This window comes from Eptatretus burgeri, chromosome 4 (genome assembly GCF_056783735.1).
Source record: "Eptatretus burgeri isolate ZD-2024b chromosome 4, Ebu_testis_v1, whole genome shotgun sequence".
Classification (NCBI taxonomy): domain Eukaryota; kingdom Metazoa; phylum Chordata; class Myxini; order Myxiniformes; family Myxinidae; genus Eptatretus; species Eptatretus burgeri.
In genome coordinates this window covers 521,891-538,617 of record NC_140964.1, presented here as the reverse complement: position 1 = coordinate 538,617, position 16,727 = coordinate 521,891, and the positions used below count along the sequence as shown (strand labels likewise).

Genomic DNA, 16,727 nt, shown 5'->3' with positions numbered 1-16,727 from the left:
ATACCCATATTCTGTTGCTTTAATTCATCTTTAATAAAACAGGGAAATGGAGAGTATGATATTGCCGGTTTCTACAGGTTCCCCAAGATGTCCACTTTCATTTCTGACCATTGATGGTTTCGTCTAAATACCTCATAATAGTTTGTGGAATTTCCCACAAACATACCACAGCATACCCACTTTGTGAGCCATGCACTCATCTTTGTATCGCATTCCATACTCGTGCCAAATTTGGTCAAAATCCCTTCAGCGGTTCACAAGTTATTTTGATAACGAAAACATGCTACGCATGCACGGACGCACACCAAAAACAATACTTCTGGTGCCTTCGGGTGCGGAAGCATGAAAATTGAACGGAGGTCCCAGACCCACCAACATTTATATTTCCAAAGCTATTGAATTTATATCATGTGTAACATACACGTTTTGCTTTGACAAGCATCTTCGATTGCATTTTCTTCCTGGGCTATCTCACTGGGTGTCTGCACCAGCTCCAACAGGTCGTTTTCCCCATCAGGGGCCTGTCGTACATCCACCTGGCCCGACATGCCCATCTGCTTCCTCAGCAGAGCCACCTGCAAGAGGGAATGACAGCGACCATCAGTTCCCACTTAAAATAAACATCGAAAACTGTGCAATAGCCTAACCCTCCCCTGCCATACTTTCACTCTCCTATAAACTCCCCCTTCATTTCAGTTTCTCAAACTTGTTTTAATTCATACCTCTCCCCTCACATATACGTTAAAAAAAAAAGAGATGGTCCCAAACTACTTTTCAAAATGATGTATGAATGCTAAACGAGGCCTTTTTCGCATGCGCAGTGTGTTTACACTTACTCTGTTCCGCTCGTCCAGGCACTTTTAACATGCCGTTACTAGCGTGAAATCTTAATCTGTGATTCAAATAATCTTTTAAACATAATTTTCAGCATTTAGATGAAACAGTGGCAATTTCAAAATGGTTAACCATAACTATTCTGGTTCTGAATGCAACAAGAATATAGGAAACCAATAAATATCTGTGGATGGTAGGAGTCTGGTTCATATCATTTCCTGTTCATATAATCTAGCAGAGGCAGTGGATAAAACACCAAAACACACACACACACACACACACACACACACACACACACACACACACACACACACACACACACACACACACACACACACACACACACACACACACACACACACTCTCTCTCTCTTTTACCGATAGAATGCAAAGATATAGTATAATTTCCTTTATGGCCCCAGAACCAAACCAAACAAAACAATATATATTTATAACGGCACTCACAGCCCATAAAGCTCCCATTCCCACTTCTCCTCCCCCCCCCCCCACCTACTCCTCCTCCCAAACATGACTCATCTAAATATCATCATTTTAAACTTCCCCGTTCATTAACAAGCCCCAAGTATGACCTTCCCATCGGCGTTAAGAAGCCACTTAACCAGATAGTGTCGACCACTGGGAAGTCTGCCTGAACGTTGGTAACAACGGCATCATCTTTCCAATGACAGACTCAATTAAATAAATCACCAATACCAAAAACGCGCCTGTCCACAGGCCTTCCACAGGCCCATGTCATCGGGAGTTTTTGCAGTACGGGCTGCAAGACATCAACTGTCTGGGTGAGTTGATCAGAAAGTTTTCCAAATCTTTCGGTGTGCGGAAGCACACCCCTTTCTCGCAGGTACGTTTCTGATATTTCTGGCTTCTTTCAGAAGCTATGCGAGTCGTTTGTTGCAATCCTCATCGAGCACACATGATATACGTCTGGCCACGCTGATGGACTTTATTGCTCGGGGTTTCTGTACATGTGCGCCAACTCGTGCGGATTACGTAATTTCGAAAGTCGCGTATTACAAAAACAAAAGCAGACCTACACAACTATGTTTTTCATAATAAACATAGAAACGATGGTCTTGAAGAATGCAATCATACCTGGGTATATAGAACCCCAATTAACTGGTCTTTTTCCTCCAAAGAGGCATCAAACTCCTCCTGAAGATGCTTCTTTGCTTTATGATCCAACTGAAGCTCCTGCATAGACATCAACAGACAATACGGATTACATACAGGTGTGCAAGCTTACAGATATCGCAGGAGGTACCATCATGATGAGGAATTACAAATGCACTTTGTTTGTCAACAAAACCATTTTGAATGCAGCAATTATTTCAACAAGATCAATATTATTTATTTAAAGCAGAAAAGTTGCATTTTACAAAATGGTTTTTCAATAAAACATTTAAAAATACGATTACAAACATATTGTGTGTGGATGTGTAGTAGACCTCATTTTTAGAAACTACCACAGTTTTAATGACATTTTACTATCAACAAGAAAACTAAACACTTGAAAGTGGAACTGTAGTTTGTTATTATGAAACTCTCAAGTGGAACTATACCTACCTCACGGAGTTCAGAGATCCTCCTGAGAGACCGGTCCTGGCTCTGACTCAACACAGACTGGGGAAGGTGATGAGGGGTGAGGGGAGGAAGGAAGGAGGAAGGGAGGGCACCACAAAACAATGGTATCAAAGGATGAAGCAAAAAATTCTGAAATAAGAGGAGGGATCAAAACAAATATTGTGTGCAAAGAATGCATCACCCACATTAACAAAGTCCTTTTACCTGGACCTTTTCCTTTTCTCTCCGAAGGTCTCGGTATAGAGATACGAGCTGGCAGGGAAGAGGACATGGAAATGGGGAGAGTGGAAAGCAAGGTCTTGTTTTACCGATAATGTGTCACCTCCATGAGATGAGGTGAAAACTGTGCCTCATTTACAAGCAAGTCAAACATTACACTTCATCCCAGACATTGCATTATCAAAATGTTGACAGAAACAAACACTTGCATGTTGGAGTCTCAGAAAAATATGTCCACCTTGACTTTTGATCCACATACCTGGTGGCCATCACCACGCTACTTGTGCAAATCCATCCCCCTCCCGTTCCCAAAACAATGCAATCTGACTGTCGCCCTCATGCTGGCCTGTCACGCTTCACATGCTTCGAGCACCCAGTCTACCGGTGCTCTGTGCCATCGCCAAGCTACAAAATTCCCAACAATTCCTTTAAATGCCTGCACTTTAAGGACCGCTTACTTTGTATGTAGCACAATCTGGCAAAAAAATAAATAAAAACCCCAATCCAATAATTTCAACCAATTTTCCAATCATCTACAACAGAGTTCAAAGGTTTTCACTTCTTAAGGACAAAATCCACAATACTTCATACTTCATCAACTACCGAATGGAAAAGTACAAACTACCCCATCATTGGCCAGAGTAAATCAAACAACCCATTTTGTATTTAAATCATGGTAAAAGAAAAGACCTCTGGCTGTGCACACACAAAACGAGTTTTTGCTTGTGTCAAAGGCTGATATATGTATTAATGGTGAAACAACAATATTGGAAACCATTAGTCTGGTTTTACATGAATTACAAGAACAAATTATTGAGAGATGAGATTTGAACCTGGTTGTCCCAGCAGTACGAGCTAAAAGTTCACATGGGAATCCCAAGGCCGATGCACATGGACTCACCCCACTACAAGCACCCCAACCCAAACCCTATTAAATCTCACCTGCATGTACCTGTCCCTGTACTTCTTGAGGCTCCGTTGTATCTGCATGGTCTTGCACATCAGATCCTCATGACACAATGCATCCAGATTACCCAGGTCCTCAGTCTCAGTGTCAGAGGCCACAGGTGAGGGAGCTATGCTGTCACCATTACCTTCCTCCCCTGTTAATGTGAGCGAATCCATTGAAACCCAGCGAAAAATCGAGTCTTGAGATCCAGAGAGTTGAATGGGACTCGTCTCCAGGTTGTGCTGAGATAAATAAATTAAAATGACAATTAATAATAAACAGTTTCATGGCATCTTCACTGTCACCTTAACTTGGGGTACACCAATTCCAACACACATGGAATGCATGATAGTAGCTTTTCCAACTATCTAGTTGGTTTAAAGGTTAACCAGCACTAATATAGCACAGTGTTTAAAAAAAAAGAAACATCCCAGAAGAATCCTAATTACAGAAATGCCAGAGGCTTGAAAGTGTTACACATCAACATGACGTTTTATCATCAGAATCAGCAAGCAGCGTCTTGCATCCTTTATTGTTTTGCAACTCATCACATTCTCATTTTCAAAATAAGCACAAAACTGCAATTTTGTAATTTAATCCACAGACAAGACCCAAAATGTCTTGTAACCTCACAAAGATTATGACTGGGAAACCCTCCAGCACATCATTGGAAGCATTTAGAGCACCGTTTGAAAGTGAAGCATCAATGAGATTCTTGCACTGCAAGAGTAACAAGAACAAATGTGTCCACGAGCAGCGTCCTAAAAATTTTGTCGGCTAAAAAAAAACAACAAAACAATAACAACAACTTCTGATATTTCGTCACGTGCCTTGATTAAGTCAATAGCGAAACGCGTCATAATGTCTTTACATATATCGTGTATTTACGAAATTACAATGCGATAAATGGAATAATCTTTAAATAGTAACGTGAACTTTTCGAAACTTTAAAGCAAATGTCCAAATATATTTAAAAGTTCATGATAGACGCTCTCAAAAGGCACCGTCTATGTGAGGATGTGTACATGTGCTCAGTATTTAAGGAGATCCGGATCTTGTATATACAAGAGCAGAGTCCTCGAGATTAAGGTTTTGTCTTCATAAGAAGAACAAGAAGAAGAACAAGAAGAAGAACAACAACGCCGAGCTCTATGTCGCTACGTGAGACGCTGCAAAAAATAAAATAAATAATGCATTACGCATTAAACAAGGCAAGTGAAGCTTTTAAAGGTTGTACAAGACTTTTTATGTCATAATCACAAAAAATATATTAAACCAGAGTGAGGTCAATGGGACGCCATTGCAAATCGCCACGCTTCCCACTTAAATCAAAGTTGAAATAAGGCAAAAATCTTCCACCAGGAGTGACCCAATATCAAATTTTGAGTTAAAAAAAACAAAAAAAAAACCTTCTATTTTGACCCCTGTGACGACAAGTCCCCACCCTTTAGGCATGAACCGGGGGTTAAATCCAAAACAAACAAAAAATTACATATTTCACGAGTCCCCCAATGTTGGTTGCATACACAAAGTTTCACATAAATGTTTGAAAATGTGCCCCAAATTTCATTTTTTGTTGTTTTACCTGTTGGCCCTGCCCCAGAGGTTCCGTAACAAGGTCTCGGCCTTGAACCTTCTCCGGGAACCCTTCACATGGAACGAGCAACAGTGATCTTGTCGCATGCATATACGACGCCGGTAAGGGTGGCAACCGCCAGAAAAAAATAAATAAATAAAAGTCTCCCAATTTGGGTGATGGTCGGTTTTTCCACATCTATCGCTGCTTGGTATTCATCATCCAGAGTTTGTGAGTGTACCCTCAACACGGTACTCATGTAACCAGAACTTGATTCTGCTTTCCAGCGATTCTTGACCGATACATGATCATCTATCTTTTTGCGTGTTAAATGCAAGATCTCTCCGAAATAAATCCACAGAATTTCAAGACTATGTTTTGGACAACAGTTTTCATGTTGTGGAGATCTGTGAAACATGGATTACTCCATCCAATGATGGAGCCATTGCTGACATGAAGCCTTCTGGGTACACCTTCAAATGCCTTCCTTGGGCACGTAAGCAAGGAGGTGGAGTTGGTCTGCTTTCTTGTGATGAATTGAGCATAACCGTTACACCACCTTCAGATTTCGAATGTTTTGAATTGAGGTCAGCTATTATGACTTCCAACAGCACAAACGTGGACAATGGCATTATTTACCGTCCTCCAGGTACCTAGTCATCCTTTTCAAGTTTCATTGATGAGTTCTAATGCATGTTGGATGAGCGCATTTTCAGCCCAGCATCACTTGTGATTACAATATCAATTTTGATGATCTTACGGCATCGAACACGAAACGATTCAACAACCTGCTAGTTGGTTACGGCCTTGCACAGCATATTTGTATACCAACCCATGATAGAGGTCACATCCTTGACGCATTCATTTCACACCATTCTGATAAGCAAGATGACCTTCAAGTTGTTCCAGGTATTTCAGACCATTCTGAAATTTCTTGCCACATATATTTGCACAAACCTCAATCACTTGTTAATCAATTTAGTGTGCAAAATATTAAGGCAATCGACACAGTATCGTTTGCTGGAGATGTAATCAATAATGATTTCACTGCATTCTCCACCGTGTCAATAATTATGCTAACCGTTACCACTCTGTTCTCGGCACCTTGTTGGATGCTCATGCCCCAGCCACGACTTGATCCCTCAAGATTCGTCTGCACACCCCTTGCTGCAGTAATGAAATCAAGTGTGAGAAACAAAAATGCAGACAACTGGAAAAGAAGTGGAGTTCCTCCAGGTTGGAAATAGGTCAACTGTATTGCGAACAGAACAGCACGTTAATTCTCTTCTTCGGAAATCAAAACATGAATACTATAACAAAATGATTAACGACTGTGCTAATGGCTCCAAAAAAGTATTCCATGTTGCTAATCAACTCTTCAATCACAAACAGTCATCGATACTTCCTGCTCATGTATGCAGCAAACCTCTTGCACAGCTTTTTTTGCCAGTTCTTTGCCTCCAAGATTGACTCTATCCATAACAGTCTCTCCCCCGATGTCTCCACATTTTCACCACAAACATCATCAGGACTTCAAGTACTTGACCCTACCACTCGAGACGAAATCGAGTCACTCATCCGCAATACTCCAGCAAAATCGTGAGCTTGATCCCATCCTGACAAAGCTTCTAAAAGAATGTGCTATTGTCATTTCTCCATATATTGCTGAAATCATAAACTTCAGTTCGCAGCGTGGAGACGTTCCAAGAGCACTAAAGTTGGCCCATGTATACCTGCTGCTAAAAAAAAAAGCCATCACTTGATCCAGAATCTCTCCAGAGCTATCTCACAATTTCGAACCTTCCTTCCCTGTCTAAAGTTATTAAATGTGTTGCCTTCTCGAGATCGTCGACATACCTTCAGGAAAATGACTTATTTGATAATCATCAGTCTGCCCATCATACAAACTATGGCGTCAAAGTTCTTCTTGCCAACTTATGTAATATTTTGAATGAGATGGATGTCGAAAGGATCATGGCTGTGGTATTATTAGACCTTTCGGCAGCATTCAACATTGTTGATCATGGTATATTTGTAAATGTATAGTCATCGCTCGGTATTCACGATTGTACCCTGGACTGGTTCAAGTCTTACTTGTGTGAGCGTTAGCAGTTGGAGTGTAAACCATGAGAAATCTGACCCTGTCCTGTTGAGTTATGGGGTTCCACAAGGATCTGTTGGCGGACCATTGATGTTTGCTCTTTATCTGAATGGACTCAAGCAGGTGCAACAACATCACAATATCTACCATCACTGATATGCTGATGATGTCCAGCTTTATGCATCTTTTGCCACTGGCCAGAATGATGTGGTGAATACCTTTGCAGACTTGAAGCCTGAATTGAAGATGTGAGAGCTTAGATGAGTTCAAATTCACTCAAAATGAACAATGACTTATCTAAACTTATTTTGTTTGGTTCAAAATTGCAACTAACCATGATAAATGTGTCTAATATAAGCAGAGGTGACTCAATGGTCACTTCTTCAAAGGCTTGTCGGAACGTTCGTGCCATGGATGACTCAACCATGTGAATGGCAAATCACGTCTCCAGCACTTGTAAACCAGTGCCATACCAATTGCAAAACAGGTTTAATTTTTAAATATCTCACCCGTCCTGCAACAGAGAAACTTGCTCATGCCCTTATTTCATTCCACCTAGATTTTTGTAATTCCCTGTTGTATCAGCTTCCGAAAACACAATTTGCCCAACTCCAGAAGATACAAAATACTGCTACACGTATTGGCGCACTGTCCTCTCGAAGAACCCACATCACTCCCACACTGAAAACACTCCACTGGCTCCCGGGTTGTGATCGGATTGTGTTTCAGTTGTTGTTGCTCATGTTTCATCCCTTGCATGGTTCTGTTACATCCTATAATAAAAGTTTAATTGTTCAGTACAATCCAACTGGACACCTTCATTCATCTAATGCTCATTTCCGCGTTATACCCCAGACGCACAATTATTAGGAGGGGGGGGGGGGAGGCAGATCCTTTCCTCATGCCAGCACTTACCTTTGGAATAACTTTCCGCAAACGATCCGTGGTTTTCCTTCCTTATTGCTTTCACAATAGTTTTAACTGAATGATAGTATTTTATCTGTTAACAAAATAAATTGTTGAAGTTTTTTTGCAGATTAAGATGTTCTAACATTTAGATTAGTAATCTATGGGGCAGGGGGGGGGGGACACAAATTCTCAATGTAAATGTGGATCATGTAGTGCCGCTCCAGGTGGGAGAGGGTATTACAAGTCCCCACCCTACACAGTGTAGTATTCCCATCCACACGTTTTCCAGTACAGTGGTGTGTTTTTAATTAGGCAGTGAGAGGTAATTTGAATTACAAGTTTGAATAAGGATAATCACATAAACCCTCACCCCCACTGTCCCTTTGGCTGCTCCTATCGGGAGTGGGTGCTTCTAGTTAAAAACAATACAGGAAACATTCTTTCCTGAAAGGGTACATGGGTAATGGGAGCAGTTAGCAGTGATGTAGGAATGGATAGGGAAGGAGAGCAAGATGGGGTGAAGAGGGAGGGGTCAGGGTAGAGGGATGGGAAGAATTCATGATTTGGGCCATTTTCACATGTCCCTTCATTTATGGCATCCCCGACCTAGTTACTTGAGGCAAAAGTCATGGCCGCTTAGTTTAAACAACAGTATTTAACAGTGCAAACTGTTAAATCAGATCGTGTAGCCATCTCCATAGAAATCCCAGTGTCATCCTCCATGACCAAGTTGCTTGGAGGTTATTGCAGGCAGCAACGTTGTGCATGCTTTCTGGCGTATAGAAATAATACGCAAGATAATCATTTAAAATGGATTACTTCAGTCTCGTCGAATTGGAAGCAAATAAGACCGTAAAAAGGAACGTTCAACAAAACACGATCACAACACATTGTATAGGGAATAGGAGTTAAACCCACAAGACGACGACCGTTTTCGTACCTCCTGCGAAACAGATACACCATCCTGGCTGAGAGATGCCGCCCTGGCTCGAGTTGGCCCCGGGGAAGCTTGGGAAACCTGTCAAAGAGAGGAAGCGCCACCACACACCGCTCTGCCATCAGAGCACTCAGACCAATTCCACACGATGGAATGTCAAAACAAATGTCTGTTCACGATCGGGTGAGTTATTGTGCATTGTATGTCACGGAAAAATTAATTGGGGTCATTGCTTGTCCCGAAGCTTGAATATGTCAATATGTTGGACAATTTGTCTCGGGAGCGATGTTATTAAAATAAAATAAAAATACAGGTTCAAGGCACACATAGGCCCGCATGAATTGCCGAATACACTATGGTCCAGAAGTGAGACTTTACAACCATTTTAAATCCAGATTTAATGAATCGTCGTTTATTTATAAAAAAAAGTTTTAAAGTATTTTGCTCTGGAAGACATAAAGGCATGGATGCTTCGAACCAGTTGAAGTCTGGGTTGATCAGAGATGTGGCTGTTCTTGTGAAGAACCTGAATGGCTTGCATGTTGTATGAGCAAAGGAAGGACTACACCACATCAATGACAAGGATTCATGTTGGTTGAGCAGACGAGCATGACGGTATCCATGTTAACAACATGGCCACCTGCTCTGCCATCTCCTTCAACACTGTCGGATGTTTATCCGGCCCCAAAGATTTGTCTTCTTTCGTGAACTCCAAGAAAGACACCAACTAAAGTGAAAAACAACGAAATAACTCATACCGACAGACAGGATGCCCAGCTTAAAGTCCATCGGAGGGACGGCACACACGTTGACGAATCACCCTGCCTATGAAACACCAGGATGACAGTTTATAGCTCGGTCAGGATTCAAACCCAGGCCAGACGGGTTAGAGGTGTATGTGCATACCTCAAGCCCATCCTGCCAGCCCCTGACCACATAGTACTACTTTTTTTTATTTATTTTTTTTCAACTTCTCTTTATTTCAATACATAGTTGGTTAGAGAGTTGAGACTGATGCGAATGAAATGGAATTGTGAAATCAAATGGGTGTGAGTGTTTTTGTTCATCATGGTAAAATGTGTATATTTAATTAATCACTCATTTTGGGGACTCAAATGGCATAGTGTCATGTTAAAACTTGATGCGACAGCACATCTGGCGATGACATCACAGACTATATATTTTTTCAGAGCTCCGGTAGTTCAAAATTTTGCACTACACCACTGGGGTAAATGGGAGGGTGGAAGTGCGAGGCCTCAGGAGATAGCACGAGTAAGAAAGGGAGGAACTGTGGTGTCACGTGTGTAATAGCACACCGCAAGCACAGTTTTGCCCACCAAGTACATGGAATGTCCCCATGGTGGAGAAGACAGAGCATGATGGTTAAAATAAAGAAAGAAGACAGGGATAGTACACAGACAGACATTCACTGCAGATGTACACTGATGACTTTTAAGGTCCAAAGGGAGAACGTGTTCAATGTAAAGATAATGGTTTTTAAAGGCTGCACATACCTGCACACACAGCCATGCCGTCTCATTTTCAAAGTACATTTAGAATCAACAGTTCTAAAGTCCGTGTGGTTTAATATTGTTTTAAATAATCGCAGAGAAGCAACAACACAATCTCAAGGAGATAATGCCAAATACCAAGACAATAAAGATAAAAGCCATCAAACGTACAAGAACCCACCTGTAGACACGAAGAGTAGAGTAATGGGGAAGCGGAGTGCAAAGAGCCCACCTGTACATGCAGAGAGTCTGGTAATGGGGAAACGGAGCAGAGAGAGCCCACCTGTACACGCGGAGAGTCTGGTAATGGGGAAGTGGGGTGTAAAGAGCTCACCTGTAAACGCGAAGTCTGGTAATGGGGAAGTGGGGTGTAAAGAGCCCACCTGTACATGTGGAGAGTCCGGTAATGGGGAAGTGGGGAGTAAAGAGCCCACCTGCACACGCGGAGAGTCCGGTAATGGGGAAGTGGGGAGTAAAGAGCACACCTGTACACGCGGAGAGTCCGGTAATGGGGAAGAGGGGTGTAAAGAGCCCACCTGTACATGTGGAGAGTCCCGTAATGGGGAAGCGGGGTGTAAAGAGCCCACCTGTGCATGTGGAGAGTCCCGTAATGGGGAAGTGGGGTGTAAAGAGCCCACCTGTACACGTGGAGAGTCTCGTAATGGGGAAGTGGGGTGTAAAGAGCCCACCTGTACACGTGGAGAGTCTGCTAATGGGGAAGTGGGGTGCAAGGATGCCACCTGTACACGTGGAGAGTCCGGTAATGGGGAAGTGGGGTGTAAAGAGCCCACCTGTACACGCAGAGAGTCCGGTAATGGGGAAGTGGGGTGTAAGGATCCCACCTGTACATGTGGAGAGTCTGGTAATGGGGAAGTGGGGTGTAAGGATCCCACCTGTACACGCGGAGAGTCCGGTAATGGGGAAGCGGGGTGTAAAGAGCCCACCTGTACATGCGGAGAGTCCGGTAATGGGGAAGTGGGGTGTAAAGAGCCCACCTGTACATGCAGAGAGTCTGGTAATGGGGAAACGGAGCAGAGAGAGCCCACCTGTACACTTGGAGAGTCTGGTAATGGGGAAGTGGGGTGTAAAGAGCTCACCTGTACACGTGGAGAGTCTCGTAATGGGGAAGTGGGGTGTAAAGAGCCCACCTGTACATGTGGAGAGTCCCGTAATGGGGAAGTGGGGTGTAAAGAGCCCACCTGTACATGTGGAGAGTCCCGTAATAGGGAAGTGGGGTGTAAAGAGCCCACCTGTACACGTGGAGAGTCTCGTAATGGGGAAGTGGGGTGTAAAGAGCCCACCTGTACACGTGGAGAGTCTGCTAATGGGGAAGTGGGGTGCAAGAATGCCACCTGTACACGTGGAGAGTCCGGTAATGGGGAAGTGGGGTGTAAAGAGCCCACCTGTACACGCGGAGAGTCCGGTAATGGGGAAGTGGGGTGTAAGGATCCCACCTGTACACGCGGAGAGTCCGGTAATGGGGAAGTGGGGTGTAAAGAGCACACCTGTACACGTGGAGAGTCTGGTAATGGGGAAGCGGGGTGTAAAGAGCCCACCTGTACACGCGGAGAGTCCGGTAATGGGGAAGCGGGGTGTAAAGAGCACACCTGTACACATGGAGAGTCTGGTAATGGGGAAGTGGGGTGTAAAGAGCCCACCTGTACACGTGGAGAGTCTGGTAATGGGGAAGTGGGGTGTAAAGAGCCCACCTGTACACGTGGAGAGTCTGGTAATGGGGAAGTGGGGTGTAAAGAGCCCACCTGTACACGTGGAGAGTCCGGTAATGGGGAAGTGGGGTGTAAAGAGCACACCTGTACACATGGAGAGTCCCGTAATGGGGAAGTGGGGTGTAAAGAGCACACCTGTACACATGGAGAGTCTGGTAATGGGGAAGTGGGGTGTAAAGAGCCCACCTGTACACGTGGAGAGTCCGGTAATGGGGAAGTGGGGTGTAAAGAGCACACCTGTACACGTGGAGAGTCTGGTAATGGGGAAGCGGGGTGTAAAGAGCCCACCTGTACACGCGGAGAGTCCGGTAATGGGGAAGTGGGGTGTAAAGAGCACACCTGTACACGTGGAGAGTCTGGTAATGGGGAAGCGGGGTGTAAAGAGCACACCTGTACACATGGAGAGTCTGGTAATGGGGAAGTGGGGTGTAAAGAGCCCACCTGTACACGTGGAGAGTCCGGTAATGGGGAAGTGGGGTGTAAAGAGCACACCTGTACACATGGAGAGTCCCGTAATGGGGAAGTGGGGTGTAAAGAGCACACCTGTACACATGGAGAGTCTGGTAATGGGGAAGTGGGGTGTAAAGAGCCCACCTGTACACGTGGAGAGTCCGGTAATGGGGAAGTGGGGTGTAAAGTGCCCACCTGTACACGTGGAGAGTCCCGTAATGGGGAAGTGGGGTGTAAGGATCCTTCATCGACCTTTTTCTGTAGCATTTTTTTGAACATGTCACTGTGGGCACAGAACAGAGTGTGAAGTCGGTGAGGCCGCACGTCTTGACGAGTCCGGTGTGTGCCGGTGATCATGTCCCGTGAGATCGTCCAAACCAACCTGGGATCAACTCCGGGCGGATCCTCCCAATCCCAGGGAAGGAGACGCTCACTCCGTCCGATCCTCTCACAGATCAACAAACACAGGAGTGCTGCGGTCAGACTCCTCAGGCATCTCCACGAACCTTCTCAACTGCGGCCAACGTGAACTCAGTGAACCGAGTCCGAGTCCCAGTCCAAGCTCATCGAGGCCTTGACAGCGAACTCGGTGCCAATTCACTTCCCGCCACGTCACGCAGCGCGCGAGCTCACTGTACACGACGACGTGGTTCATTTACCTCAGGATTATTCGTTATTCTGACACACTCTCCCGGCCTTGTCTCAACACGTCAGTCTTTCCTTGGCGGATCTTCAAACGAAGGACTCAAAAATAAAAAAAAATTAAAAAAACTGCATTCCTTCTCTTGTTGTTGTTTCTCTCCCGGTTCTTTAAACCCCCGCGATTTTATCATTGACACCGTGTGTGATATATTGTCGCAAGACGCATCGTTGATTAAATTTCATTCCGTGGTTTTACATTATTTTAAAAAGTTCACCTCAAGAAAAAGAACGACATCAGCCGTGCTGACAGGATCACAGCAATACACCAATATTTGTTGCTGCGCGTGTTACACCGTCATGGTGTATAGAAACCCTAAAAATGGCAATTCAACGACGATCGAGAGGAAAACTTGAGAAATATCAGCAAGGAAACAAATGTTTATGTAAAAATTTATTTTTGGCACGGAGTCAGGTGTGGCCAGGTATCCGCACTCGGGATATTCCCCACCTCACCTGTCCGCACAAGGCCTACTCTGAACCCCTTCATTTGTAATTACTCGTTCAACCACCAACCACGAGGCAGAAGGCTTCCCGCCACGTCCCTGCGGGAGCAGCTTGGGGGTGGACTCAGTGGAAATTGGGGGCAAATGTATATTTTGTGCCATGGCTAGTAATCCCTGCTGTTTCCAGCAGGGATCAGTAAAGCACTAGCATTGTGCCACGTGAACAGGTGGACAGGTGGAACGCGCAAGTCGTCTCGCGGGAGGGCGTTGTGCCCGTTACCTGGCCCTTGGTACCTTGAGCACGAATGTAAAGTTTGGTGGAGATTGGTCTGGACTTGTTTTATTTTTTTTTCTCCATTCTCATTTAAGTAAACTGCGGTGACTGAACACTTTTTGAGGTTTTTTTTTTTCCAATTAAAGAAACTACAACTAAATAAATGCCTGTTAATATTATCTCAAATATCTCCGAGGGTTCAACCTTTCCAACACACCAGTTTGATGGTCATTGAATTAGTTGTTGATAGATTTATATTTTAAATATTTAACCTTTCAGAGTGACCAAGCGTTAGGGGTGACTTTGAACACTTTCCAATTCTCTTATGATAATAATTATCAGTCGTACCATAATAGAGGCTTCGGTCATCACATTTGGACATTTGGATCACATTTTGACATTTTTTGAAATGGCAGGAATCAGTTTTTGCTTTATTCTGCTCATAGTCATAATAATACAAGAAAACAGCAAAAACAAACAAGAAAAAGAGCAATTAGAGATTGCAGACCTTCACCAGGAGTTCTTTTGTGTGGTGCATTTTGTGTGGTGTTTGTGTTACTGGTGTCTTACATAATTCATGAGACATAATTAGAACTGCCACTTTATAACTGCTGGCAGTGATGTCCAAGTACCAAGACGTCCCGCTTTGATCGGACACCTGACCCTGACCCATGATGTTTATTATTATTATTATTATTATTATTATTATTATTATTATTATTATTATTCAATTCAGTTGAGAATGAGATTAAAATAAATTAAATTCAAATCAAATGGAAGACCAAAGAGTCCTGCATTAGAGTCATCAGAAGGAACCCAAACAAGCAAAAAGCAAAGATGAAGTCATCAGGAGGAACCAAGATAGGATTCACATTTCAGCTGCTACTTCTCGACCCTCAAACCCATCCAAGCACAGCCAAGTGAGCCTTATTCAAAAAAAAAAAAAAAAAAAAAACAGATCAAAAATTTCAATAATTATGGCTGCCAGACCATGTGTCCAATCAAGTTGAAATTTAAAACATGTATTCCCCTTCACTACAAGATCATAATTATGAAGTTTCACGTCGATTGATTAAGCAGTCCCAGAGAAAAAAATTAGACATTTTCACTCAATCCAATATGGCTACCAGACCATGTGACATCAATTACTCATAAATACCCTGGTATCCCCAAGGCTTGGGGAATATTTGTGTGAAGTTTCCCCTCGATCTGTCCAGCTGTTCTGGAGAAGATTTTTTATGGGTTTTAGGGTAAATCAAATATGGCTACCAAACCATGTGACATCAATTAATTATTCGTGAATACACTGGTATCCCCAAAACTTAGGGAACATTTATATGAGGTTTCCCCTCGATTTGTCCAACCATTCTGGAGAAGAAGATTTTTTTATAGGTTTTAAGGTAAATCCAACATGGCTGCCAAACCATGTGTCCTATGACATATATGTGAACGTTCTCATGGATAGGCAGTCATATGTGTAAAGTTTCACCTCGATCTGTTCAGCCATTTCAGTGAAGAAGATTTTTGAAGGGTTTTCTTTTTTTTAAACAATATGGATGCCGAATCATGTGACTGATGAAATCATCAATGTTTTTTTTTTATGTGGACTATTTTCTCCAACGATGACCCTCAAAAATGCTCACACTGATCAGATGTAGCGTTCTACATATGCAATTATGATGTCATAACGGAGGCACCCATGACATCATAAAAATCACACTTATTCCCTATGAGGAGAACTTGCCATGTGCCAAGTTTCAATTTTTCCTTGGTGCGGCTTCAGACATACAGAGGTCCAAAGTTTTTTCCGTTTTCCAACATGCCTTCCACATCATGTGACCTATGATGTCATAATTGTCAATAAAACATTACACATGAGTAGTTGCTCCTGTGGTAAAAAAAAAATTCGTCTCAATCTGGCAAGTGGTTGTGAAGAAAAATACTAAAGTTCTCTGCAGACAAACAAACAGACAGACAAACAAATGAAAAATCACTCATGGAGTGACAACTTGGCAAAACAGTACAAAGTAGAATGGCACTCTAGAGCGCATACCTCTGCCAGGTGGAACAGTTCACGTTTTGTATCCCACTGATGGGCTGGATCCAAACCAAAATCCAATCCGCTTGTTCTTGTCATCTAATCAACTCATCCGCCTTGCTTTGTCATCACTCATCCACAACTTTTTGAGATAAAGTGATATATTTAGTTTTTAGCCCTATTTATCAATTTTAGAAATTAGGCCTGTGTTGACCTTTTGACCTTAAAATGTATTGGTAGTTGAATTCAGCGCCCTGGCATGAAAATACTCTTCAAATTTCAAGTCAATTCGATTAAAATTGAGGATTTTAGAAATTTGGCCTACATTGGCCTTTTGGCTGATTTTGACCTTTTGGCCTATGTTTTCCTCAAAATTAATAGGTGGTTGAATTCAGTGACCTGATATGCATATGTTCTTCAAATTTCAAGTTAATTGGATTAAAATTGAGGATTTT

General features: G+C 43.1%; 1 protein-coding gene across 1 annotated transcript in view; it reads right to left on the bottom strand.

The window, feature by feature from the left end:
- The window catches only part of LOC147027296 (uncharacterized), a 48,847-nt gene extending 35,675 nt beyond the window's left edge, over window positions 1-13,172 (bottom strand). The window contains exons 1-7 of the mRNA XM_085876116.1: window positions 11,379-13,172; window positions 9,131-9,208; window positions 3,598-3,846; window positions 2,641-2,688; window positions 2,419-2,475; window positions 1,948-2,046; window positions 422-575 (exon numbers count right to left, since the gene is read on the bottom strand). Coding sequence (XP_085732242.1) covers window positions 422-575; window positions 1,948-2,046; window positions 2,419-2,475; window positions 2,641-2,688; window positions 3,598-3,846; window positions 9,131-9,208; window positions 11,379-13,172 — 2,479 coding nt within the window. The remainder of the gene's footprint in view (window positions 1-421; window positions 576-1,947; window positions 2,047-2,418; window positions 2,476-2,640; window positions 2,689-3,597; window positions 3,847-9,130; window positions 9,209-11,378) is intronic.
- Window positions 13,173-16,727: the final 3,555 nt, after the last annotated feature.